Source organism: Atheta coriaria, unplaced genomic scaffold (assembly GCF_025399875.1).
Source record: "Atheta coriaria isolate IRGN ID8LTWV9N9 unplaced genomic scaffold, Caltech_Dcor_3.1 hic_scaffold_10_pilon, whole genome shotgun sequence".
Classification (NCBI taxonomy): domain Eukaryota; kingdom Metazoa; phylum Arthropoda; class Insecta; order Coleoptera; family Staphylinidae; genus Dalotia; species Dalotia coriaria.
In genome coordinates, this window is record NW_027045452.1 from 570210 (window position 1) to 596549 (window position 26340).

At 36.5% G+C, this 26340-nt stretch overlaps 4 protein-coding genes across 9 annotated transcripts in view; 2 read left to right on the forward strand and 2 right to left on the reverse strand.

The window, feature by feature from the left end:
• On the forward strand, nucleotides 1–5096 carry Vav (Vav guanine nucleotide exchange factor). Of its 3 annotated transcripts, none has more exons than XM_065315028.1 (10): nucleotides 1–525; nucleotides 1099–1340; nucleotides 1435–1564; nucleotides 1923–2087; nucleotides 2155–2475; nucleotides 2531–3012; nucleotides 3066–3437; nucleotides 3494–3637; nucleotides 3693–3861; nucleotides 3923–5096. In XM_065315028.1, exons 1-10 carry the CDS (start codon nucleotides 298–300, stop codon nucleotides 3983–3985), a joined length of 2316 nt encoding a protein of 771 aa, XP_065171100.1. In that variant the 5' UTR covers nucleotides 1–297; the 3' UTR covers nucleotides 3986–5096. The 3 variants fall into 3 exon arrangements, with proteins under 3 accessions (XP_065171100.1, XP_065171102.1, XP_065171101.1); XM_065315030.1 differs by lacking the exon at nucleotides 1435–1564 and adding an exon at nucleotides 1735–1834; XM_065315029.1 differs by lacking the exon at nucleotides 1435–1564 and adding an exon at nucleotides 1732–1834 and having other exon boundaries at nucleotides 2–525.
• On the reverse strand, nucleotides 5028–7139 carry LOC135801512 (pseudouridylate synthase TRUB2, mitochondrial). The gene is made up of 5 exons (XM_065315032.1): nucleotides 6893–7139; nucleotides 6399–6593; nucleotides 6123–6339; nucleotides 5465–5601; nucleotides 5028–5371 (listed from the first exon to the last, which is right to left on the reverse strand). Exons 1-5 carry the CDS (start codon nucleotides 7011–7013, stop codon nucleotides 5121–5123), a joined length of 921 nt encoding a protein of 306 aa, XP_065171104.1. The 5' UTR covers nucleotides 7014–7139; the 3' UTR covers nucleotides 5028–5120.
• The window catches only part of LOC135801513 (14 kDa phosphohistidine phosphatase-like), a 21857-nt gene continuing 2226 nt past the window's right edge, over nucleotides 6710–26340 (forward strand). Inside the window, exons 1-2 of one of the 2 annotated variants that reach the window (XM_065315035.1) lie at nucleotides 6710–6871; nucleotides 7264–7421. In XM_065315035.1, coding sequence (XP_065171107.1) covers nucleotides 7283–7421 — 139 coding nt within the window. In that variant the 5' untranslated portion in view covers nucleotides 6710–6871; nucleotides 7264–7282. Of the gene's footprint in view, nucleotides 6872–7245; nucleotides 7422–26340 lie in introns of both variants that reach the window. The other variant, XM_065315034.1, reaches the window with a different exon arrangement.
• The window catches only part of LOC135801511 (phosrestin-2-like), a 47572-nt gene continuing 28694 nt past the window's right edge, over nucleotides 7463–26340 (reverse strand). Inside the window, exons 6-9 of one of the 3 annotated variants that reach the window (XM_065315031.1) lie at nucleotides 20814–20961; nucleotides 12199–12393; nucleotides 11596–11765; nucleotides 7463–9089 (exon numbers count right to left, since the gene is read on the reverse strand). In XM_065315031.1, the coding sequence (XP_065171103.1) occupies nucleotides 8583–9089; nucleotides 11596–11765; nucleotides 12199–12393; nucleotides 20814–20961 (1020 nt within the window). In that variant the 3' untranslated portion in view covers nucleotides 7463–8582. Of the gene's footprint in view, nucleotides 9090–11595; nucleotides 11808–11869; nucleotides 12394–20813; nucleotides 20962–26340 lie in introns of all 3 variants that reach the window. The other 2 variants (XR_010550380.1, XR_010550379.1) reach the window with 2 other exon arrangements.

Genomic DNA, 26340 nt, shown 5'->3' on the forward strand with positions numbered 1-26340 from the left:
TCAAACGCATTCATATCATTTGATATCATTAGTATCAGGCGGAACCACTTGGAAACGCGGGCTCGGAGCGAAAATTACCTTATTAACAGCGGCTTATCAGCGAATATCGTTTCCGGGAACGCGTAATCAAATTCTATCGAAAAACTGTGTTTCCACGACGGTGGAACACTGGCGATAAAGTGAATAGCATCGTCATGCTTTTGTTTATTGTGCGGAACAAGTGATAGTCGGGACGGCTCAACAGTACTTGTGATGATTTAGTAACATCAGCAAGAAATACCCAAGTGATTAGCAGCGATGGCAGCCGCATTCATAGGCAACGATGATCTGTGGCGAGAATGCGCCAGTTGGTTAACCAGATTCAACATGCTCCGGCCAGACCACAGGGCGAACCTGGAGACAGCCACCCTTTCAGATCTAGCCACCACGCTGCGAGATGGTGTGTTGCTGTGCAACTTGCTCAACAAGATTGATCCGGGGTGCATTGATGTCAAGGATATCAATCAAAAGCCACAACTTGCACAGGTACATTTGGGCGTTGTAGACCGTTATTCTTTATATTAACCGCGTTATAATAGATACATCTTACATACATAATGATATTCTTAATAATAAAAAATGATGACATGTGCATTCATTCAAAGAATGAATGGATTAGTATGTGCGTAATTTAATACAAAACTTGAAGAATTAACGGTGTTTCGCTGCGTTTATGTATGAATTGTTATCATTGCACTACGCATGTTTTATTTATAATCATCCTTAAAGGTATGCAACCCAAACTACGACTCGAATACTAGGGTAGATCGACAGCATTTGCATATTTTGTTAGTTAATTACCCGAAAATGTTACGATAATTATTCAATTCGTGAAGCTTGTTTAATCACATTTACATTTACATGTTTAAAAATTCAATGCAACACATTTTTATGTCAAATGTTTTAATTTATACATAAACATTATAATAAATTGTTTTTAGGAGAATATTTAAAATTAAATTGAACCTTGGTATATTTAAAGATTGGTTGGATTATAATTTTGCTATATAAGTTATAAAAATGATTGAAAATGTAATAATAATAAACGTTCTGTTGCAGTTTTTATGCTCAAGGAATACTGAATTGTTCTTGAAAACATGCAGAGTTAATTTTGGTCTGAAGGAAAGTGAACTGTTTGAGCATCAAATGTTATTTCACTTTATGAACTTTCATCAAGTCCTGATCACACTCTCTGCATTATCAAGATGCCCAAAAGCACAACAGCATAATATCGAAGGATTCACTGCTCAATTGGAGCGCAGTGACGAGGATGATGAAGTGTATCAAAGTTTGAAGTCTGTGTAAGTATACATGAACCATGCTAATTACTTATTAGATGAAAGCAATACTCAAGTGTGGTCAAATATTTATAAAAAAATTTCCTTCTTCCTGGAGTGTAACGAATGGCAATGTGAACGAGCCAAGCTGGCTCCAATTCACGATTCCCTGCCCGCATCCGAGCGATCACGAAGAGGAGGTCTACGATGATCTCTGCTACGTGACGTTCTCAACGAATCAAAACGAGGTATTAACGTACAACAATCCGGAAAGTGTTGCGTTTACCCTCTGTGTATGAATGATAGCTGGCGATAGCTGATCTAGATCTGATTTAAATTAATTTTCTGTTGCTGTGTTGGGTTTATTTTTCTTCTTGTCATTTTATTTATTTGTTTGCTTGTTTTTATTGTGTAGTAGTAATACCGCGCCTGAAATAAGTGAAGAGCAGCTCGAATGCAATGAAAATGTTCATCGCAATGATGAAATTTATCAAGGTTTATGTGGTATGCGCACACTCGTGAGTAGTTTTTATTTTTATGCACTTTTTATGTATATCTACAAGTTCTGTTGAAATAAGTATCTAATTATGATTGTTATTTATTCAGAGCGACAAGCTTGCTTTGGAGAAACGCGATTACGTGATTAAAGAATTAATCTACACGGAAAGTAACTACGTGGACGTGCTAAGAAAGATCAAACATTGTTATATAGAAAAGTTGACATATATTTTGGAGCCCAGGGATCATGCCAAAATATTTTATAGGATTCTTGTAAGTAGATTATTATTTGACTAACTTAATTTTATTTCTTCTATTTATATTTATTAAATATTTGTAGGACATTTATACGGTGAATAAAGATTTAAAATGTGAGCTAGATCGACTGGGTCGTAGTAAATCGCTGAAGTTGAGCCACATAATAATGAATTTCAAAGAACGGTTTTTGATCTACGGTGATTTCTGTTCGAATCTGGCGGATGCCACAACTTGCCTGCAGGATCTATGCGATCGCAACGAAACGATTTGTCAGGCTATTGAGAAAGCCGACCAGGAAGCCAATCAAGGCAAGTTCAAACTGCGCGATTTATTACAAGTACCAATGCAGAGAATTCTCAAATATCACCTGCTATTGGAGAATCTCGTCAAGGAAACCGATCCAGTAAGTTATACATTTATTAAAATGTGGTTTGTATTAATATAGTATAATTTTTTAGAATCACGAAGAATATACTGAATTAAAGAGGGCACGTGAAACAATGGTGGACGTTTCACGCTACATTAATGAAATGGCGCGCGACAAGGAACAAATGAATGTACTGCAGGAGATCTCGCGTAATATGGTCTGGGACCAGGGTACACAGTTCCCGATTGAGCGGTGCGGGCGGTTAAGACGCGATGGTGAAGTCCGCGTGAAATTGCACGGCGAACCTAAGCAGCCCAAGCAGCGCTACGTTTTTATCTTTGACAAGTATATGATTCTCACAAAGCAGCGAGGCCAGCAGTATCTCTATCGCACGATGCTTGATCTCTCCGAGTTCACCGTCGACGAGGCGAATAATCGCGCATTGCTACAGCAGGGTGTGCGTTGGTCCTTCCAATGGCACATGGTGAAGAATGACAAACAACTGGTGTACTCGATGAGTGTCAAATCAGGAGACATCAAGAACATGTTAATCAGAGCTATTAAAGACGCAATGTACGTTGTTCACTTTAATGTAATTGTGATAACCTATATTTATTAATTTTTAGTGAAAATATCCACCCTATTGCATTATCAATGACAAATCATCAGTTTGAGATGCACACTTACAAAATGCCCATGACTTGCTACAAATGTTCGAAATATCTGAAAGGACAAATCTACCAGGGATACAAATGCCGCGTATGTAGTATCTCTGTGCATAAAGAGTGTATTGGTTCGTCGGGGCGCTGCGGTGCACCGGTGAGGTCGTTAGCGCCAGCACCCTCGCAGGAAGCGCTGACATTGCAAAGCAAACTGTGGTTCGCGGGCGAGAAAGATCGCGCACAAGCGGTTAGTTTATTGGAGAATCGTAAACCCGGCACGTATTTGGTACGCATACGTTTGCAAAAGGATTCGGATGTTTATGCACTTAGTCTCAAGTAAGAAACAGAAGTAAACATTTAAAATCATGTAAATTTACTGTGGTTATTCATAGAACTGAGAATGGCGTTAAACATATGAGGATATGCAGCAGCACTACTGAGAACAAGTATTATCTGTCTGTGTCGAGATTCTTTAATAGTTTGGAGGACATGGTGCGAAATTATCAATTAGTTAGTTTAAAAGAAAACTTTGAAAGGTAAGCTCAAATATTTTGCATGTTTCGTTGATTTATATAATATTCATTTACTTAGATTGGAAGCCGATGCGAAATTAGAGTATCCGTATCGGCAAATTAAGGCCGAAGCGGCGCAGACATACGCGTCGCCAACGATTTCTTTCGAACGAGGAGAAATGGTCGTAATTATCGATAAAGACGAAGAAGGTGGAGGAAGATGGTACAAAGGCATTTCACGAAATGGAGTAAGTAATTTTCCCGTAGTGCAATTTCAATAGAACTCATAAAACTTTACCAATTGTTTAGATTGGACAATTTCCAAGTTGTTGTGTCGTGGAGCAAGAGGAGATAACATATGATGCCTTTTAATTGAAGACAAGAATAAAAGGAAGATACTATTAGCTAGTCACATTTTGCAATCTTCACTACAAACGCTTTCTTCGTTAAATCCAACAACCACCAGCCTGGGAAACGAAATATATATATATATGGGAAGCAAACGACGAAACATTTTTGCTGTTGTTCTGTCTCGGTGTTACAGTTTCAACTTAAAACAAATCTTTTACAAGCGCTCAGATTTTATATTTTAATATATATAGCTAAGCGATTTATTGGAAAATAATATTTGATGTAAATTTAGGGAAATTTTTTATAACGCAGCAAGCGCTTGGACGTCTTATCAGTGTAAAACCGACACTGTTCTCAATTATTCAAGTGAAACACACGATTAGCGGAGACGATTGGCCTAAAATCAATTTATTGAATCGAATGCTGCAATTAATTATAAAAGTCGGGTGCCATTTTTCTATTCATCTTAGGTGTAGTATGTTCACCATACTATCAAACTGAGTACATAAGCAAAATATTTATTATGACGCGTTACGATTATAGAAAAAGTTTTAACTATGTTAGCTATGCGTTACAGTTGAATGCAAAATTTTATCAATTGGCTCAATCTGTACTTATTTGTAACATTAAGTACAAAGAATTATTGTTACACCAGTTATTTAATGCATGTGTCAAAAGTACTTTTACAAATTTACCATTTATATTTACTCGTACTGTGTGTAAATGTAGAGTACATTCCACGATCATTCCCACAAACAGCTCACGAAATGATGACGTAAAATTTGTCCAAAATCACAGTGCCAAAATCGCGCTGGCAACGAAATTACGTGCGCAAGGTGGCTACTTTGCGTACCGTCCACTTGTTATTTTCAATAATAAAATTTACACATTTTTGTGACTGCTTTAATTGAAGTTTACGATTGCGGCAAAGAGGTGGAAAAGAGACAGCCGAGATTGTGATTTCGATACTTTGGCGAAAAGACGTTATACTGTACTTGTTTGATGGCACAACATGTTTCAAGTGTGTGTTGTTGTGAATATGTGGAATTAAAAACAAAACAAATTGACTGTTTGTAGACATTGTTATCAAGAAATACAAAAGCATTTAAATAAACAAATATAAGTAAACTAATTTGATCAAATATGGTTGGAACTTTTACCCTTGCAATGTGACACTCTTTTGTCGTAAAATACTCTCGTTGTCGTTGATTATTCGTGAACAAGACTCCATATTTGTGATGATATTTTGCAGATCCCACTGTTTTCTTAATAAAGCATGCTCCAATGTGAAGTGACTGTGCCGCACACACTTTATGCCTGTGCAATGGGCCGTTGAGTGAAGTTTAATGCCAATTTCATGAATTAACGCCGCTAAGTATTTTTCATACTCGTTCACGCACTGAATTTCTAGAAATGGAATGATTTATTGTTAAATCGTGAAAACTTATTTGTAAAGATAATAAAATTAAACCCTAAAAAACCGACAATAAATATTCTTACCTATTGTAAACTCGGGTGGACTAAAATCGACGCAGTTAATACCATAAATCACTGGAATTTTTGAATCTTTTGGTCTTAGCAAACCTTGGGCAGCTAATTCATAGGCAGCTTGTGATTGCATATCAACTCCACACATTCTACAAAAATAAAATATAATAATATATTATATTTAAATAAATACAGTGCACAGTGATGCGGCACTCTTTTAATGTTGTTGGACGCATTCTCAACTGGGTAAGATTTGTGAATTTAAAGGATTATGAATTATTCTAAAGTTAATGCATTTTCAATGAAATTTCTCACTTTATTAGGTTTTTAATTGTTTGAGTGGTTGTCATATACAAGTACAAGTCTCTGTATAAGTCTCCGCATGTGCTACATGTTCTGAGATTGCCTAACGGGCTTAACATGTTCAACTCGAAAGAAAAAGTTGCATAACATGTTTTCTATAATATTTTACTTTATTTTATTTATCCGTAATATTGAATTAAATATCGAGTTAGACACATTTCGCCTTGAGGGCATCGCCTGAACTAAGTTTGCCATTAAACAACTTAATGGTAATTTTGAAATTATGTAACAAGCTCTCAAACATTTAAAAATCACAAATTCCTAACAATCCTACACATAAATAATCAATTATTTAAATTATACTTACTCAAACATCTTTCTCTGGTGTGATGCCTGCATATTGTAAAGTAAACGTTCCAGGTAAATTAATTTAACGTGTCTAAATGTGGACCGCTCCACGACTTTACCAGTTTTGAAAAAATCATCAGTAGCTTGACCTAAAATTCCTTTAACTCTGTAGGCACGAGTAGGATGGTTCTCCCGGATATGTTTTGCCATCTTTGTGCCTGTTCTTATGCCCAATACTAAACAAATCAACAAAAACTGTGTTGCTATTAAATACACTGTTGCAATAATAACTTACGCAACACTCCAGATGATCTACTACCTAAATAATTCGACCAACTACATGGAATATCCTCCTGAAGGTATCTGGGACCCACAACTAGTGGATGATCCGCTAAATTTTCTTTAACAACAACGTCATATTTCCCATCCGACGCGTTTCTATCGATTGAGACATAATCCATTGGTGGGCGTACTTCCAATTCGTTTAATTCTAATTAAAATATTTAAGGAAATAGTTAAGTTTAAAAGAAGTTTAAAACTTTTGGACTGTAGTATTATAAGTTCGGCAACCAGAAATTCAAAGAGAAAACAAATCTCGTGAAATAACAAGTGTATATATGGTTGCCTAAGTAAATTGTCAACACATTTTTTGCATCGGTCTGGCAAGATATTTGGATTTTATTTATACCGATTTCTACATTCAGCATCCAGCACTGCGCAAAAGAAGTTGTGTGGCATTTTCCCAGTAAATCGTTAATAACAAGCTATGTAAGTACTTTCACGCCTTACCTTGGCTAATTTTCGTTAAAATCGCACCGCGAAGATGCGTTACTGTCATATCGGCCGGTTTATTCACGCAGATAATGCCTTTCAATTGATTCCATACTAAAGGAGCACTTTTCACTAACATAATTATAAAATTCCCACACTTCTCAGAATAATTAACTATTAATTCACACTATTTTTATGTTTATTTCTGTTTGACTATTGTATGGTTATATCTAAAAGACTAAAATGCCGAAGTGTGACGGTTATATACGAACTCGACTTTCGGATATCGTGAAGTTTAAATAATACCAAGTGGCTATGACTAATTATGGTGCTGGTTATTACTAATCAATGAATTTTCCCTCTTTATTTAGATTAATGTCATTACGTAGCTTGCAGTTAATAAAAAGGATGTCGAGCAAGATCCCCGAGGTCGACATCGATCCATCTGGTGTGTTCAAGTATATCTTGATAAAACTGGACGTGCAGGAAGACTCCGATAAAATCACCGCCGATGTCGTGCGAGGTTATGCTGAGTGCGGGTATCACGGTATGTACAAAACAATTCAAATATTCAACATAACACAGTAATAAGGTATATCTTTGTTGATTATAATATATTTTTGTATAAAACACGAAAATACGAGTCTCTGTACAAGGAATGCGTTCATATGACCACATAAATAAACTTTCAGACAGTTTTAATATAAAAATATTACAAATATAAGTCGAACGCCTTAGTGCTGGGAAAATCCGCTGCCATGCTGCATCAGTTACTATTGAATTAAAATGGCGGCACATTCTTCGCACTGTGACGATTCATAACTGGTTACACATCGATGTGTGGTGCAGATTTTGGCTAATTTCGTGCGAGGTGCGCGAATTACAATTATATACATTTTCCGTTCACAACATTCAATATAATTCAATTTCAAGTAGTATTTTTGGGGATTTGGGGTTAGGAATGATTTCATTACGAGCTTGTTTCGTTATTATTTTTTAGGTTGGTCCAAGTGAGAGGTACAGATTTGCGGTTACGTTAGTTTTTATATAATTTGTTATAGAAAATACGGGTTGCGTTCTACACGTGTGCTAATTTTAGACATTTTAGTGAGTATACACATATTTTTGTTCTTTTAGGTTGAGAGACTAATAGTGAGATCCATCAATTGTTTGCTGTAATATGGGTTGCCTAGGTGCACAGGCGTTGAATTGACTGCTGGATTCGCTAACAGTATAATTGATATTTTTCCTTTTATTCATTCACATTGATTAGACTTGATTATAACATTCGATTGTGATTAGAAACTCAGTAATACTCGACGACCCTGTACATTTCTCGTTTATTTACAAATTAGAGTTTGATTTTTCGATTAGGTCGTTAGGATGTGCGCCGACTGCGTAGGCAACACCAAGATCGCGGTATGCTGAAACCTCGTTCTTTACCCTTATGTGCTTTGCTTTGTTTGACGTCTTTATCACCCTTGAATTGTGGTGCAGGACGCGGGTCGACCATAGGTGAAGTATCCGCACTTTCGGATTCATCAGCGCGTTTTACCGTGACGATTTCATCATAGTTTACTTTCGATTGATGACTATCGACAGTGATCGATTGTTTTCTAGGCTGGCGTGAGACAACACCGTCATTCTGATTTACAGGGGCCGCACCACAATCAACGTCTACTTTGTTGATCTCAACCACGACCTGATCTCACGTCCCGTCTTTTTCCGGTTTCACCTCGTCACACACCTTGGGATCCATTTCTGTATTACTTTCAATTCCGGATGCAGTTTTTGTTTCATTAGCTGATAGATGAGGAGGTTCAATGCTGCGGGTTAGCGTACCGCATGGATCGTAGTCATTACAAGTATGCATGAGGCTGAAGGGAAGTTTCAAAGAGACATTGCCACCCATCACACTCATGATCAGTTTAACCTTGACATAGTAAGAGACGTAAATGGCGAAGACGTTGCGTTCATCTGGGTGGTTGCCACATGAAGTCACAGTTGACGCTAGACTTATCCCAGTCTTGGTGTAGGAATCCTCAAGGGCGATCCAGTTTTTAGTGGAGGATTTAATAGGCAGCAAGTTGTAGGACCTGGTGACGTGTTTGCCCAAAGGCACAGGGCAGTCCTCTTTGGCGTTGATCATAGCGACCACGTTTTTGAATTTTCCATTGGAGAACATGCATACATCCACGTGTTGTACTACGAAGACCTGCAGCAGACGGAATGGTCGTTAATTTTTTTTTTTGTACCAAAATAGACTAGGGCCAAAGGGATAGTAGAAAGTAGTCAGGGTTGATGAGGGTGCCGGTCGTAAATTAGGACCGTCCGGGTGTGTTTTATTGGTGTCGGCATGCCTTGGAATGACTTCATGATTGCTTATTTAGGGGCTTTTATATCGTCGTTTAGGAGGATGCGACAAGTGTTGTGGAGAATTTTTTTGTACCCAGATCAATTGATCATTAATTTTGGAACATTTTTTAATGCTATTGACCACTAAATATGACATGTATTTTATACTAGCTCATGCCCGCAACTTGGTTCTTTATTTGTTAGTAAAAGTTTAATTAATTTTTAATTTTTAATTTCTTGGTTCGTAAAACTAGTATTTGTCGATCATCAATAAGATTTGCAATTTTATTTCGAAGAAATAAATGCTAATCACTTTTTTTTCGTATCGAAATTAATCATTTAACTAATAATTTGAAAAGTTTCATCCATTATTTAACACTCTGCAAGTCATAATATTTGATATTTTAATAGTTATTCTCCTATTCAGGGCGGAGAAGAATCTAGAAAATCATAAATCATAAAAATCTATCCAGCTGTTCTTGAGTTATAAATGTTGTAACTAACACGACTTTGTTCTATATAGATAGAATTTTAATATTACCCCGCTTCTTAAAACCTCTTACGTCATAGTCATGAGAATCATGTATAGAATACGTGGAAGATTTATAATTATTTTATTAAATAAATTTTACGTCCCTGGAAAAGAACGCTGTGAACAAACGAATGCGATTATCCTTGAACCTTCAAGAACATGCGGCGCATTACGGCACGTGCCGATTTCAACGAGAAAATTCTTCATAAAATATCAACTTTTCAAACATTTCATACATCTGAACAGCTAAGGTACAAATTCAGAATAATGTCTTGTAAATTCCTTTCATTTCTTTTAAGTTCTGCACCTTTGAATTGGCTTTGAATCTTCCAAACTGTTTGTTTTTGTTTGTCCATACTTGGCATCTACCAAATACAAGATCCGCAGTGTTTTTATATTAATTTTATATCATCCTGATCTTATAAAAGAACATTTGGCAAGTGTTGAATTCCTATCTCAGAATTCTCCAGTAAAAAAAACAGGAGGAAGCGTTTGAAGAAGATCGTTTGGAAAAGATCCAAGATTACTAACGTTATTCCTACTAGAAAACAATACGAAGACATTGAAATGCATTGCGGGGAGTTTTGATGAAGATGTCGCCATGAATACTAAAATATTCGGTGATCAAATTCAGAATAAGTTGCCTTGAAGTTCCAATGTTGAAAGTTGAAAATAATTTTTGAGCAAAATTAAAATTTGAAACAATTTGCGTTGTTTGTACTCGACGAAAACATTCAATTACGTCTATCTCATGACTCCTGCTCCAATTATGTTGTAAACTTGAAGTACTCTTCGCCCAAGTGGGCGCTTTGAGTGAGTGAGTATGCCGAAATTAATCCTTGACCCGAATTCGCGGTAAAATGTACTCATTAACACACTTGCACGATTAAATTGTGTTTAAATTTCGACTTTATTAAACGCGCGTTTTGCAGTCAAGCGTTGCATAAAATTAACATCAACATATTTGAAATTTTCTTTCTCGGAACGTTTCTGCCGCTCTTACTGGCCTGGCGTACTCTTTGGTTTCATCCTTGAATATCCAATATTTTATTTATTCAACACTCGAGAGTAATTGAATTTCTCGAGCTGGGGAGGGACTCGGATCAGATGTAGTAATTTAAATTTTGTTAGATTGTCCTTGAGACACGCGAGCTGCGAATGTCAATCTAATTTCATTCTTTACACAGTCCTTTTACAGGGGTGTTAAACAAACGTCAGAAATTAGATAAATATTTTTATATGTTTTCAAAGAATTGTAGTTTTCGTAATATTTTTGACCGAAACTGGTGTTTTTGTTTGATTTTTAGAAATTAGCGGTTGACCGCGACTTTGTTACTCGTTAATTGTTTTTTTTTATTTCTTGATCATCTTAGATATATAGGTATTATTATTGGTAATACCCTTGAAAATATGTGTTCAAAATTTCATTAAGATCGGTTGAATAGTTTCCGCATAAAAGCGTAACAAACAAACAATTTCACTTTTGCGTTTATAATATGAAGTATTTTGCATGTATCTTGTTAACTGTTGCACATATTCGTCCTAGTCAGCGACATCTGAGTCCTCCTTATATATCTATAAATGATTTACTCCCTATAAATCCCGACTCCTCATTTTACCCCCATTTCAGTCTTTTTCCGTGACGTAAAGTAGCTTATCGCCTCCTTCAGGATGTAATCTACTTATATACCTAAATTCATCAGAATTGGTTTAGGGGAGAAGCGAAGGCAGAAACGTGAGTTACTTTGGTATTTTATAATATTAGTATGGATTTGCATTTTGCAACCAGCTTGGACTTGAGGCCGGAAAATACTCAATACACAATTTAATTTACCTTGATTCGTCTGATAGTCTTGTTGCTATTATTGTGCACATGCACAGTCACTTGGATCTCCTCCCCATGATGGTAAACAGCTTTGTCTAGCGAAGCTTCCAACTCCACACGACCATCGCTCAGTAAGAAATACTTTTCGACGACTGCGTGCGGTGCGGAATATCCCTTAGCTGCACAGCAGTACTCTCCCTTCGATCATCTTGAATATTACCCTAAATTATAAACAAACATAGTATAAAAAAAACAAATTTTGTTAATGGTTTAATAACAATACATTTTTGCGATCACTTGGTTTGAGTCCATCCTTATTGTCTTCAGCAGGCGGTTGAAATGTGACCTTACAAGGTGACTTTCCGCCTCCATTATCAATATTCGTAGTACCAATGGTGGTTGTAGTATTTGAATTTTCATGCTGATTGTTATCTTCGTTTTCCTTGTCGCTGCTCTCGATTTTATCCGTTTGTGATGCTGCTGCTGGTGCAGTCGGAGTTGTGGTTGTGGTAGCATCCAGATTTGTCGACTTGTTTTTGATCTGTAGGCCACCCTCGACGCTTTTGGACTTTGACGCCTGCATTGTGGGCGGTTGGCTGAAAAGTTTCGTACTGTCTAGTGGTGCACTCTTGCAGCCGAAGAGCGCGATCTTATGTTTACTGCTGCGGTCTTTTTGTCCAGCAGCTGTGTCGTTGGTTGTGCCTGGGTTGTATCCGTATGGGGATGGTGGTGCGAATGCTTTCTGCACCACGCGGATGCCCATGCGGACAGTCGTGCGACGATGCAGTTTTTCATCAGCTTTATCTGCTACAAAAATAATATTGAAATATTAAATATAAAATTAAGAGGTAAATAAGTATATGTTTATACTCGTATAATATTGAGAGGTTAATTAGTGGTTGTCCATATCGTAGTGAACTTTAATTCTTTGACATTTTATTATCATTAAGCTGCGAAGCATATAATTCCCGTTATTATAATATCAATGGACGTTATTTTGCTTTGTGCAGTCGATGAAGTACGTTCTATTATTATCGAGGGCGTTGTGTGCATACGAAATGCCGGCATTTCCGGAAATCTAGCGGAATATGGAAAATGCCCGTGCGCTTGAAATGGCTCATTAGGTTATATAATGTTATAGAAGAGTCTGAAATTAATGGCCATCAACATTATAAATTAATTTCATGTTAAAATTGCGCTGCAGTAATAAAGTTCGCTGAAACAAATTTGATTTGTTGCTGCATTAAACTTGAAAGTTGATGCTACACTCCAGAAATGGCAAGTTTGTAAAAATTTTGCTTATCCTGAAATGTTTTTTTATATATTCGAGCACTGGCCGAGAAATATTGCGATTTATAATAACTTTACATCGTAGTAAATGTGGCGGAAAAGTTCTCTCTACTGATTTTTATTGTTTCCCTACGAAAATTTAATATTACTCTTTGCTGCAGTTGGGAAAATATTTAACAAACAATGTGGAGTTTTATACGACTCAATTTTATGACTATGCTTGCGTATTAATGAAGAAACAAATCTGGAATGCCCCATAAACGTTATTTATATTCGGATATGATGAGATTTAGCAAAGTTGAATTGTCGCTCGGATTGTCTTCATTTCGTTTTATGATGAAATTGTCGTCTAAAACGTATTTTCTCGTTTCCACAGGAAATCACAACAAAATGAACATTTTGAGTTTATAGTCCGTTGGAAAATTTCATAATTTGTTTAAAAATAATAAACAGGAAAGCTTTCGGATTATACTTTGGCCGAACTGGCTTGGCATTGTGAATTTATAAAACAAAACCAGGAATGATTTGTGCTGTGAACAAAAACTGTCAAGAACAGGTGGTTGTCAGGCGGATATCAATTGATCGGTTGAGATGAGTTGGGTGGAATTGCATTGGCTATAGTGCAGCCTGGAGTATTTGCACCGATCATGATTAAAAGTTAAGCGTTGTAGGAGTGGATGTGTCACGGAAAACTTCAGCTAAAGACAGTAATATTTCTTGTTAATAGTAAATTGAACGCCCTTGAAAATACCATCCATATTGATGTCATAAATGGAAAATATCTATTTGTTTTCTTTTCATGACAACACTCCTGTTCCGATTTTAATGAATTTTGCTGTATCGATACGTTGGACAATGAAGAAGTAAATAGGGTATTTTTGCTGTTTCAATCAACCGAATTTTAGATTATACTAACTTTTGCCCGCGACTTCGTCTACATAGTTTTAGTAAGAACTAGCTTTAACCCGCGGCTTCGCTCGCGAATATCTAAAATAATGAAGTTGCTTCCGTACGCGTCTGTAGTCATGGAAGAAGTAACAATGAAGTAGAATGGCGGGAAGTTTAAAATGGCTGAAAGTATAGTCTATGGAAGTATAGTGTACAGTCTCCATAGTGTAGTCAATTGGATTTGATGTTGACGTAGCTGTCGGTAATACAGTGTGATGGTACTATAGTACTTAGGTTTAAGCTTCATTGCTGGAATGCTAGATGGCGTTAAAGTAGTAAAATAGCCAGATGCAGAGGTATTATTGGCTAAACAATTTCTTTATTTTATTTAAAAATATTTTTTATTAAATAAAAAGTAGCCTATAACCATTCGGGGACCACTAAGAATATGTGTACAAATTTTCATGATGATCGGTTAAGTAGTTTTTGTGGGAAAGTGTAACAAACATCAGGACATACGCATTTATAATATTAGTAGGGATGTAATTAATGTTTATTTGCTTGTGAAAGACAATATTAGTTTAAAGAAATGAGAAATGCTAATAAATCATTTTTGCTGCTTTCACCTACAAAACAAGTCGTGAGTAATATCCATTATATACGAGCATTATCTACAGGTCAGAGCTTGCGCCTGCGCATTTGCCTACGGAGCAGCACAAGACCGTATGAAACGCAGCTGCTGCTTGTGGCGGAGCCTTACATTTTGTAGTAGTGTGCGAGCAATTTTCGATGATTTAAAATACAGTTGAAATCTATCAATCACGTTAGTAAGGTGCCCGTTTAGCCACTATACACTAAATATACTCTTATCGCTTGGATTTAATTATTTAGCTACAAATTAATTGAGCCTATAGCAATTTAAGTATTAATATTCTGCTACTCTAGGCGGAGCCGAATCCATCAAATCATTGATCATCAAAATCTATCCATCCGTTCTTGAGTAATAAATGCTGTAATTACCCAGACTTTGTTTGATACATCACAGATGTGTATACATCATGAAAATTGTTTTCATTAAATTTGAAGAAAGATTCGTATAATATTTTTCCATTAGTTAATTACTCATGATCAAAATAATACAACTTTTATTAGTAGATTCAAAGCTCTGGCAGATGTGTTTTTTTACGCATTGCGATTTTGTTAATTAAAAAAAATCGTTTTTGGCTTAACTTTCGGTTAACTTTTCCAGTTTTACTGTTGCTAACGAAGCAAGCTGAGTTTTAAAATGACAAAACGTCTCCGCTCTCTTGTTGGCAAGAGTTACAACCGACGATCTCGCTGGTTAGTCCTGCCGGTCACATCCGTCTGAAATGGCCGCCAAAGTCCTTTCATGATTTACGATTACGAGTCGTGGGCATGATGCAGGAGCAGCATCTTTGTGTGCATGCTAGTGCGCGACGGTGACAATAAAAACTTTTTTGTTGTTGACTTGGTGGAGCAGCCAGCGTTCGCGCTCTGGGCAATTAATCTTTGCCCGGCGCCTTCACCATTTAAGGGACTTTTAACTTTACCCGAATGTAAGGTAGTAAATTTTTAAGCATAACGTGTGCTAATCCAGTGTTTATAATTTAGTACTTTGGGATATTGATTGGTGACGTCAAGCAATTCTCTCTGTGCGTTGTTAAGTCAAACAGAATTGAATTATTTACGAATGCTTGTACTGTTGGTTTGCGGTGAATGGGAATTTAGTGAAAATCAGGAATTGCTAATGGTTAGGACGGGCTCAACGCATTCATTTTACCTAAAAATATATCTGTTTTATTCTGTTGAATAATACTGAATAAATATTCTTAAGTCGAGTTATGTTAATTTAGTTTAAATTAGCTTTAAATTTTATGCGTAAATTCGGTCCTGTATTCCACATCTCAGATGAGTAGCAGCTGAATTATATGCGTCGATGAATCATTCTCTGTCTACGAAATGAATTCAATTCCCTTTGCTGCAATTTAATCGGCAAACGGATGATAACAAGAGGAAAAAAATGTTAAAAGCTTGTCGATTGAATTTCTCTCGTGCAATCAGTCAACTAATCATTACTTTATCCATTTATAGCTGCTTTTTACAGCCTTGGATATTTTATTGCGCTTGTACGCATTTTCGCACATAATTTCTCAGGGGCTTAGCATCGAATTTACGGCGACGTTGTTGTTTCTTCCAGCATTTGCATGCACATGAGTCATCATTTAATTTTTTTTCTTGTTGACTACTCGTGACACTAAACGTATTTACGAGGGTGTAAAAATTTACTTTGGAAAAAGAAGCGAATATTTGTTTTACGTCGGCTTGGTTGTCTTTCAAGGACAAGATATGTCTAGTTGCAGGTTGTAAAACATTGTTTTTGTTGAAATATCTCATTCTGGCGGCGGTGGTGTTTTATCGCTGGCGTTTTACAACGATATCGTTAAAATTATCGCCCAATATTTTGAGTGCCACTTGAACGTGTGTCAGCGTGTGCGGGTAGTTTACAGGGGTGAAAGTAGGTGAAGTACGTGACTGGTGGTGGTTTTTTCATCGATTGATTAATGTCTAAAACGCTTGTTCATGATTTGATGACTCATTATTCTTTCCACTATGTGCTAAAAATAAATGAGGTAAATATTAAATTAAAAAAAGCTCTTAATATGTGCGCGTGGTAAATTGAGTTATTATTACATTTTTTTCGCATACTGCGTTTAAAAATAAAATTTATTGTATTTACGACCCTCGCTTGAAATTGTTCCTCGACCAAGGGAGTAGGGCTTGACCCACTTTTTTCGTCTTCTGCTTTTGCTTTAACAGCATGAGCGGCAACACGAGCAATAAAAACGTATTCGTTTTCGGCGTGTAAGCACACGTCGAAACGTTGCTGTGGTCGTGCCGCAAGTAACTTTCGTTGCGTTGGTGCTTTAACCAAACTCAAACCACACGAAGAAAACGTCTAATATCGGAATTTAGGTGTTGGCTGAGTGCGCGCATTTCCGTCGCAGCTCTATCTAAGTCCATTTCATTTTTATCTAGTTGTACGTGTAAGGTGGATGTGGTGTGGGGAATGCAACATGGGCAGATTTTCTCATCAGTCCGATAAGCCGCTCGTCTGTTTTCTTTTTGCTTTTCGTACTTTTCGTGTTTTCCGTCCTCACGTTTTGGCCACTGTTTTTTGCTCGTCACACGTCAAAATTATACTCTCTATAATCCTGAGTCACGCGGAAAAAAGTAATAACTCATTAGGACGATGTGGATAAGGATTAAACTTTTAGACAACTGCTAAAATATTCTCTCTATTACTGCCAATTGGAAAATGTGGGAGGTATGTTTGCAATCAATGTTTGCAATCGTAAATGGTCGATGTTGTTTTGTTGTTGTGCATCCAAAGAATACACAATGCCGTACTGAATGTTACATGATTGCATACTTGATAAGCGAATTGCAATTGAACGTAGGATTGAAGCGTGAATTTACATACATTTTTTTTTATATATTGCAACTTTTTTTGAACATGTAGCAAGAAATTGTGATTTCAAAAATGATTTGATATATGTTCGCTTGACGTTTGAACTAAATCATTGGTGTTACACTGTTTGGCACTTGTTTCTACCCTTTGCTGGGTGGTTTTCCATGTGTACCGAACATTAATTCACTATTAACGCGGCAGCAGCGCCCCAGCTTGAACTCGACTTGGCGCTTGAGTTCGTGTAGCGGTTGTAAACAGGTCGTTGCTCATACTCGCAGCCGATAGATCATAATAAAAGCCGAAGTAGTCCGGGAATCGAATGCACGAACATAGATTCTCATTCATTTCCCCACGGCTGGTGGGAAAACAACTCCTCGATTTCGCGCAGTCTGAGACGTTTATTGATTAATGCGTTCACAAATCGAGGTTTATCGTTTTGTTTGATTCGTATTTTGGATGCATATCGAGTTTGCGCATTGGAACTGTTTGATCATGTTAGCAGACATGTATTGTAATGTATTAATCTTATTTGTTTTATAGTTTACTAGCTTTATCTCGCGGCTTCGCTTGCGTTGAAACCATCAAATAAATATTAGAAATCAATGAAGTTGCTTCTGTACGCGTCTGTAGTCACAGAAGAAGTAACAATGAAGTAGAATGGCGGGAAGTTTAAAATGACTGAAAGTATAGTCTATGGAAGAATAGTGTACAGTCTCCATAGTGTAGTCAATTGGATTTGATGTTGACGTAGCTGTCGGTAATACAGTGTGATAATATAGTGTTATGGTACTATAGTACTTAGGTTTGAGCTTCATTGCTGGAATGCTAGATGGCGTTAAAGTAGTCAAATAATCAGATGCAGAGGTATTATTGCCTAACCAATTTCTTTATTTTATTTAAAAAATAATTTTTTTTCATTAAATAAAAAGTAGCCTATAACCTTTCGGGGACCACTAAGAATATGTGTACAAATTTTCATGATGATCTGATAAACATCAGGACATTCGCATTTATAATATTAGTAGGGATTTGGGATTTTTACCAACGTTTGTTTCATAGACCTATTATGTGCGGTCTAAATTTTTATTTAAAGAAAAAGAGAAAGAAATGATAATAATGCAGTTTAGTACCATCCCGATGTGTTATATAAATATGATTGAATCTCAATTTCATTTTTTATTTCTTATTTTGCAATAATTCTTTTCCTTGGTAACAAATATCTCTATACCAAAGTTTATCAACATTTTTCAGGATAAGTCACAAATATACCAAAAAAAACACATATTCAGTTATAATTTTAGGTAGAATTACTAACCTTTCAATCTATTATATATAAATGAATCGCAAAATCTATTGGTAAGCGCATAACACAACAACGCCTATACCAATTTGGCCAATTCTTGTATAAAATGTTTTATTAAAGTCCAAGGGTGGTTTTTACGACGAAAAAATTTGAATAATTGCCGGGAAAACCCTAAAGACTGCCTTTTTCTACAGGATAAAAGTTGGCATTGAGATTCAAACATAGTTATAGTTAAATAGTTGAATCCGAGATGGCGCGCTGAAGGCCATTATTAGAAATTCTTTGTATTAATTATTTTAAAATAAAACTGCGAATCTTATTGATAGAATGGACACATACTATGTCCAGAACAAAAGAGTAAAAACGAATTACAATTTTATTAAACTCTACCGGATCGAAATCGCGGGCAAAAGCTATTTAGTAATAAAATCACAACAATGATGTGATCTTTTAATCATATTTTACCCTGTTTCACTTTATTTAGGCAACATAAAGTAGATAAAGTTTTTCTCCAAAATTAAATTTAAATTTAATCCGAAATAGGTTACTTTCGCATTTATAATATAATAATTCAGACACTTCGTACTTGCAATGCATATTTAAAATTAAAGTATTGACAAAATTTAGGAAATATATATATATATATATATTTACATAATTTGATTCCGATCGAAACCACAGAAATTAGGAAGAAAATTTGTTTAGTAAATACAAAAATTCGTATATCAACTGCACGTTCCTCGGCTGTGTTCATTCAATGTGCCCTCTTGTGAATAAATTCAAAGCCATGTATTTACTTTTAGGCTGAAATATTTGGCATTTTATTTATTTTTCGGATGAGTTTTTGTGTGGAATTTCTCAAGTGAAATCGAATTGATACTGCCTCTGGAAAGTTTCGCCACGTGCGTCCGCTGACTGCCGACTCCGCCGAATTGAAGGTGTGTTTTTATTTCCTTTTCAGCCCCTCACTTTTTCCTGCGATTGCGTTTTCAATGCGCGCGGAATTCCGATAACGGAATAAAGTTATGAGCAGCTGCGAAAAAAATGTTCCGGCCGTTTCACTCTATTATTGCGTTGGCGCTTTTGTTGAATAACTCGCAGGTTTTATGATGATTTGAGAACCTTCGCAGAATATTCGCTTGATGGAAAACAGATGAAAGTATATGAAAAGCAAGAAATATTATTAAATACGATGACAAGTGTGAAGCTGAAAAGAGTAAAGTGAGCGCACAATAAATAAAAATATTGACTTCGAGTGACTTTCCACTTTATTGATGGAAGTATTGAAGTTTTCTTATTTTCGTTATATTGATAAAAATTCTTAGCGAATTTTGCACTTTGCGATATTGCGACAAAATTGATTTTTTAAATCTTCATTATTTAGGGATATATAATAAAAAATATTACAATCTGTTGCTTTATTAGCCCTTGGGTCTCAGGACATCCGTAGCATGTGATGTAATTGTGTCGGGCGGTATCTAATTAGGATTTATCTCTACCCAAAATAAAAAAGTCAACCAGTACCCGAGGGCACGAAGGAAGGCCGACGGCGAAATGTTTTTGAGCAAATTGCGAGCGAGCACGAAAAGTTACGCAAAACTGTCTCGCGCGGTCCCTGCGGGTGCGTTTTAATCAAATTAGGCGGGCGGATGTGATGGAGCATTTTATCCCTTCATACCTTGCATACCCAACAACAAGTGCACGTCGCAATTTGTTGGGTAACACACATTTTTTCGTAATATGTTGTTATTTTAATATTTGCGTGGGGTATAGTGTTTTGATAACGTGTATTAAGTTTATCGGCAATTTCAATTAAAATACCCAATTTCGGGCTCTGTTTTCGGGCGAATTAATTCATTTTTGATCATGTTGATGACGCAGCGCTTCGCGAATTAATTCCGCTTAAATCCCGTTTGTTTTTGCCGGGAACCTTGGTAAGCTTGCACGCAGTGCAGGTTGTTTACGTGTTTTCATAAGTATGTTTTAATAGGAAATATGGGATTTTTGTTGAGAGATTACTAAATGATAAATTGGACGTCAGTTATAATTTCTTTTAAATTATAGTAATGTTTGGACGGTTATACCACTACAGTACTATTGAACATGCGCCACCTATCGGATATTAGCTTACGTTTATGTCGAAATTGCATCCGATGCATTAGAATTTTTTAATATTGCGATAAACAGTGTTAATTTCATATGAATTAATTAATTAACTAATAGATGTACTCCGAATTTGATTAATTTGATACTCACCGACATATGCACGTATATCGTAGCTGGTACCAATAGGCGCCCCATTGTACTCCTTCGCTGGCACCAGTTGGACGCTTGGAGGTGCCAGCGGAGTGATCTCCATGCAAAAGGGATACGCATTCGGGCCGAGGCGCTTCATTAGCGCTTCCTGCAACAAACGAAACAATTCAATGCTGTGCGGTAACAAGCTAGGAATTTGTAGCTACACTTTGGTGGTGTGCGGAAGTGCTGATATGAATGCTAGATGTACGAGTTGATGTAAAGTCAACGTGACCGTGTAGGAAGGTTATCCGAACAGTTGCTGGAGGCATTGAGACGAGAAAGTTCCGAGGCGCAACACGAAAAGCCGATTAGCGCGCACAAAACAATCCGATACGGCCGCGACATTCGATTCAAGCCATGCATCATCCTCCCTTTGCATGCTACCATCTATATCCTATATCCTGCATCCATCATTCTAAAACCGTATCCTGTTTATGATAGGTAACATAGCTGCTTGGGTGTTGAATGATGTTGAATGTAGGAGTAGGAGTAGGAGTTGGAGTAGACGTGGTACGGAAAAGTATCGTTAGGAGATGTATCGTGGGTAGATATCTAAAAATCAACTTCAATTTCCACCTGACATTTTAATGGTTGTTATGTGTTCTAATGTATTACATTTGAAGTTATTATTAATTAGATGGTTGTATCAATTTGATACAATAAGTGATGATTTATCAATCAAGTATAGTTGACTACTTTAATTGTTTAAATCACATCCTTACTAATATTATAAATGCGTATGTCCTGATGTTTGTTACACTTTCACGCAAAAACTACTTAACAGATCATTATGAAAATTTGTACACATATTCTTAGTGGTCCCCGAAAGGTTATAGGCTACTTTTTATTTAATAAAAAAAATTATTTTTTAAATAAAATAAACAAATTGTTTAGCCAATAATACCTCTGCATCTGGCTAATTGACTACTTTAACGCCATCTAGCATTCCAGCAATGAAGCTCAAACCTAAGTACTATAGTACCATCACACTGTATTATCACACTGTATTACCGACAGCTACGTCAACATCAAATCCAATTGACTACACTATGGAGACTGTACACTATACTTCCATAGACTATACTTTCAGCCATTTTAAACTTCCCGCCATTCTACTTCATTGTTACTTCTTCTGTGACTACAGACGCGTACGGAAGCAACTTCATTATTTTAGATATTCGCGAGCGAAGCCGCGGGTTAAAGCTAGTTCTAAAATAATTTCAAATTGACACCTCCGCTCAATGGGCTCAATACTGCAATAAATTATTCTTAACTAGCTTTTGTCCGTGACTTCGTCCTGGTAGAGTTTAATAAAAATGTAATTCGTTTTTACTTTCTTGTTCTAAACATAGTATGTATCAATTCTATCAATATGATTCGCAATTTTATTTTAAAGAATTTAATTATAGAAAGAATTGCTAATAATGCACTTCAGCGCGGCATCTCGGATTCAACTATTTAACTATAACTATGTTTGAATCTCAATTCCATCTTTTATCTTATAGAAAAGGGCTGTTTTTAGGGTTTTCCCTGCAATTATTACAAATTTTCTCGCCGTAAAAACCCTCCTTGGACTTTAACGAACATTTTAAAAAAAGAATTGGCCAAATTGGTCTACGCATTGTTGAGTTATGCGCTTACCAACACATTTTGCGATTCATTTTTATATTATAGGTATAAAAAAATGAGCATGGTTTGTATATATTTATAAATTGTAATTTTTTTCACCTAATTAATGGAAACAAAACAATTGTACTCTTGTAAAATAAATTTTACAAAGCCATAGAAACATTTTTTTCTGTCTGAATTCGATAGCAATACTTGTGATGCCAACACACTTTCAGATCGTAACTGGATATTTACGAAAAAAAAACACAATACGAAAAAAATAAAAGGAGAGAGACCAGAAGCAGCGTTTGTGTAAAACAGACTGTGCCGCCTCATCAATCATAAAAATATCGCTATAACAGACAGGTTATGTGCTGGATGAACAATGTCACTTGTTAAAATGTTAAAAATATTCCACGCTTTGTATATACTCCAACATTTTTGCGTTAGAAAAAAATACGTCAAATGTTTTGAAAGATAATTTTTTATGCCGAAACTCGATGCGACGGTAATTTGTTAATGCTAATGCCAGAGTCATGAATTTTCATGCATGTACATCACCATCATGTGTTTTATGTATCATATTATTATTTGATGAGGACTTGAGGTGTCGAGTCCAAAGGGTATTGTGTATTCACGTGAGTTTGTCAGTTGTAAGACGTGCGAGGCAAGACACGGTAATTTGAAAATAAATTACGTTTCTTGCGTGCATTTCTTGCTTCTTTGCCCTAGCAAAGAAACTGACAACAAAAATTAAGGTGAGATGAATATTTTTTGTGTTTTCTAAAAATTTCCAAAGTTATAATCACATTTCACACTGGTAGCAATTTAGAAATCATGCATTTTGTAACTTTAACACCTACTTTACGCAAAGCTCATTTTGAATCTTTGAGTTATTATCTTTTGCAAGCGTGTTTCTAAAGTTTCCTGCAAATTTATAGTCATTACGGCCGTGCTTTCCTTGGGTCTCCTGTCTTTATCGGTCTATTCATATGTTACTTCGGATGTCGTCCTTGTTTTTGCCTGTGCCATTGTGTTCTTATTCTTGCTCATATTCCAATGTTTGAACATGTTCCAGCGTTGCTTCTCTTCTTGCTACGTGCAATTAAGAAGCAAAGCTGTAAGATGTCTAATGCGTAAAGTTTAAAGTTTCTTGTGCGTCGGAAAATAGAAAGGGGTAAGAAAACGCAAAAACGTTGAGTACCGACCACGAACGGCAACTGTGACGTCTACAACTAAATGTAGACATGAAGAGAAGTGGTGTCAGAAAATGTTAAATGTTTTCATCTCACTGGGAGACATAGAAATTTGTGTTCGGAGGTCGTTATTAGAAGTCGTAGAGCAAGGCGTCCGTTTAATTTAGCTCATAAATCAGAGTCTATTAAGTGCTTTTCGCCACTCAGCGAGATCCCAGAAATACGAGATTTACGAATAATTGATGCTTCTAATTTTAGCGACCTCGAAAACAAGCATTTTTTTTTGCAAAAATTATGAATCTGGATATTTGGAGTAAGCTGAATGACAAACATCTTATCTGTTTGCTTTTTTTCCTTGTTCGTTTTGGTGCGTTTTTCTATATAAAACCATTTTCCGCTCAGATCATACATTTGTCAGGTGGGTGTGTGCTGAGTTTGGCCCCCGAGGGCGAAACTTGGCAAGGCGAATGCGAAATTGAAGGGAACGGGATGAGGAGCGTGAAGGACGAGCAGGTCGATCGAACGCACGTACCGTAAATGGAATCATGTCTTCTTGCAGTCTTTGGGGTAGCTTTCAAATCAATAAGTGGTATTTTCGGTCATGAGAATCAAGACCGAAGGCTTTCTGTCAGTTTCCAACTCAAGCGGAATTTGTTTAGAAGCCGTTTTGTTTTCAGAATTAATTTGGGGGTATTTGCATGTCAAATGTATTCAATTCTCACTTTGTGAGAAAGGAATACTTTAGCATATTATCAATTTTAGATTTCGCCGCAGTATTCAAGTTTCAATGTTTTGCAAAAGTTATTAAAGTGCTTGAAACTATAATATTACATTCAACTTTTAATCTGCACACGTTAAGTTTGGATATTTTCAGTTTATAAGCAAGTTTTGTATCCGATTTTCCTGCGGGTCGCAATTTGCAACGCGACGTGCAGAGGAATAATGCACATACAGCTTATTGTGCGCTCACATGTTGTTGGCGTACATAGGCGGGGATTATCCCAGCTAACATTTAGGTAGTTGCTGAAGTAGAGTTTAACCTGTGAATTTGGCTTGAGCCAGGCTTTGGCCCACCTGTGTTTGAACCAACGTATATGACACAACATTTGTTTCAATGTACCCACGATGCATTACACCGCAACATGGCCGCGCGTTTACCGGTAGCGAATGTCACGAACTTTGTCCGGCCGCAATATGTAATAAAAGGGGTAGGTGGGAGGGTGTGGCACATCGCGATCATGATGCGGGTCAAGGCGAGGCGTGCGAAGCGCACTCGATGGTGTAATTGAAAATTTATTGATACCAGCTATGTATACCTACGAATGCGTCATACCGTGATGGTTAATTTGAAATTTGTTGAAAATGAAGCAATATTGCAGGTCATTTGTTTCCGTAGTATATTTTACATGCTTTTACAAGGCCAGCAATCGCATGACGACAGTTGCGAATCAGGATTTTAATTTCAAATCAATTACGAGGGTGTGCGTGCAAGTGAGCCGTAAAAAAATTAGCGTAGCGAGCAGGTGGTAATACACTTGCGTGCGGGGGGTGAAACTGTGTACCATTGACGTCAATCGTCGTCCATGTTTGGTACGAGTAGAATCTCGACGACGGTAATACAGTAATCGAGTTTATTTTTGTATATTTACAAAGTAACTTTACTGCATTATTTTTTATTTCTAAATTAAATTAAGTTGTATAATTTTTTTGATGTACTACTCCAGTCGTACCATACGTGATTGTGTATTTTTAGCACTTTTTTTCGTTTATGTGATGTAAAACAGGTTTCCTGCTAAATGACACAGTGACAAAGTCATCACGCTGGTTGGCGTATTTCCACCCTCGAAGAAGACTGTCATGGCATAATGCCAGGGGAGGAAATTGCATCAAATATTGCCAATTAACGCGCTTTATTAAACTCTCTAGCTTACGAGCAACGACGACGGAGACACAAAGCGAACAAAACAGCCAAAAACGACTTCTAGGCCTGCGCACACATTATATGAACCACCAAACCACCAAAAAAACCTACAACTTATGTGATCTTTATTATGCTTTAATAATTTATCCACCGAAACTGATCAAAACCATCAAAAAAGTATTGGGTTCATCGCACCCCTAATGAACCTTTGCGTTTGCATTTTGCGTGTTTGTATCAGCCGGGGTTTGATTATTCGGTGTTGACGACACGCGCTGTGTGTGTGTGTGCATGGAAAACCTCCGGGCTAGAGAGGGTGGTTTCGTGTCGGCAGAGTGTGTACGCTTTACACCCTCTGGCACATAGCGTTTTCTCTTTTCCTGCTGCCTGTATTGCCGTTGTTTTCCCACGTTCTTCAGCCTTTGGCCGAAATTCGAAATTTAGGCGCAGCATAATTTCATATTTTCGGGCTTTTGTTGTTTGCGTTATTTTTTCTGGTTGCGAAACCACAACAAGAATTTTTCGGAAACATAATGCGTACACGTAGACGGGAAACATGACGGATTAAAATTTGCGAGAATTGGAAATTCACCCGCATTAAATATGAAAATATTTTTCCTTTACTGAGTATGACAATATAATTTAGTGTTGCTGTATTTTTCGAATGTGTCTTGTTTTAAATTTATACTTTTAAATTAACTTATTTTTGTTCAACTTAAAATGAAATTTGTTGCCTGTACTTTGTTTAACTTTTTTTCTCATG

Coding starts and splice junctions, on each gene's coding strand:
- Vav (XM_065315028.1), top strand. CDS start 298: ATGGCAGCCGCATTCATAGGCAACGATGATCTGTGGCGAGAATGCGCC. Junction 3,638..3,692: donor TTAAAAGAAAACTTTGAAAG/GTAAGCTCAAAT, acceptor TCATTTACTTAG/ATTGGAAGCCGATGCGAAAT. Junction 3,862..3,922: donor AAGGCATTTCACGAAATGGA/GTAAGTAATTTT, acceptor CCAATTGTTTAG/ATTGGACAATTTCCAAGTTG.
- LOC135801512 (XM_065315032.1), bottom strand. CDS start 7,013: ATGTTAGTGAAAAGTGCTCCTTTAGTATGGAATCAATTGAAAGGCATT. Junction 6,594..6,892: donor TTTAACGAAAATTAGCCAAG/GTAAGGCGTGAA, acceptor TATTTTAATTAG/AATTAAACGAATTGGAAGTA. Junction 5,602..6,122: donor CACCAGAGAAAGATGTTTGA/GTAAGTATAATT, acceptor TTATTTTTGTAG/AATGTGTGGAGTTGATATGC.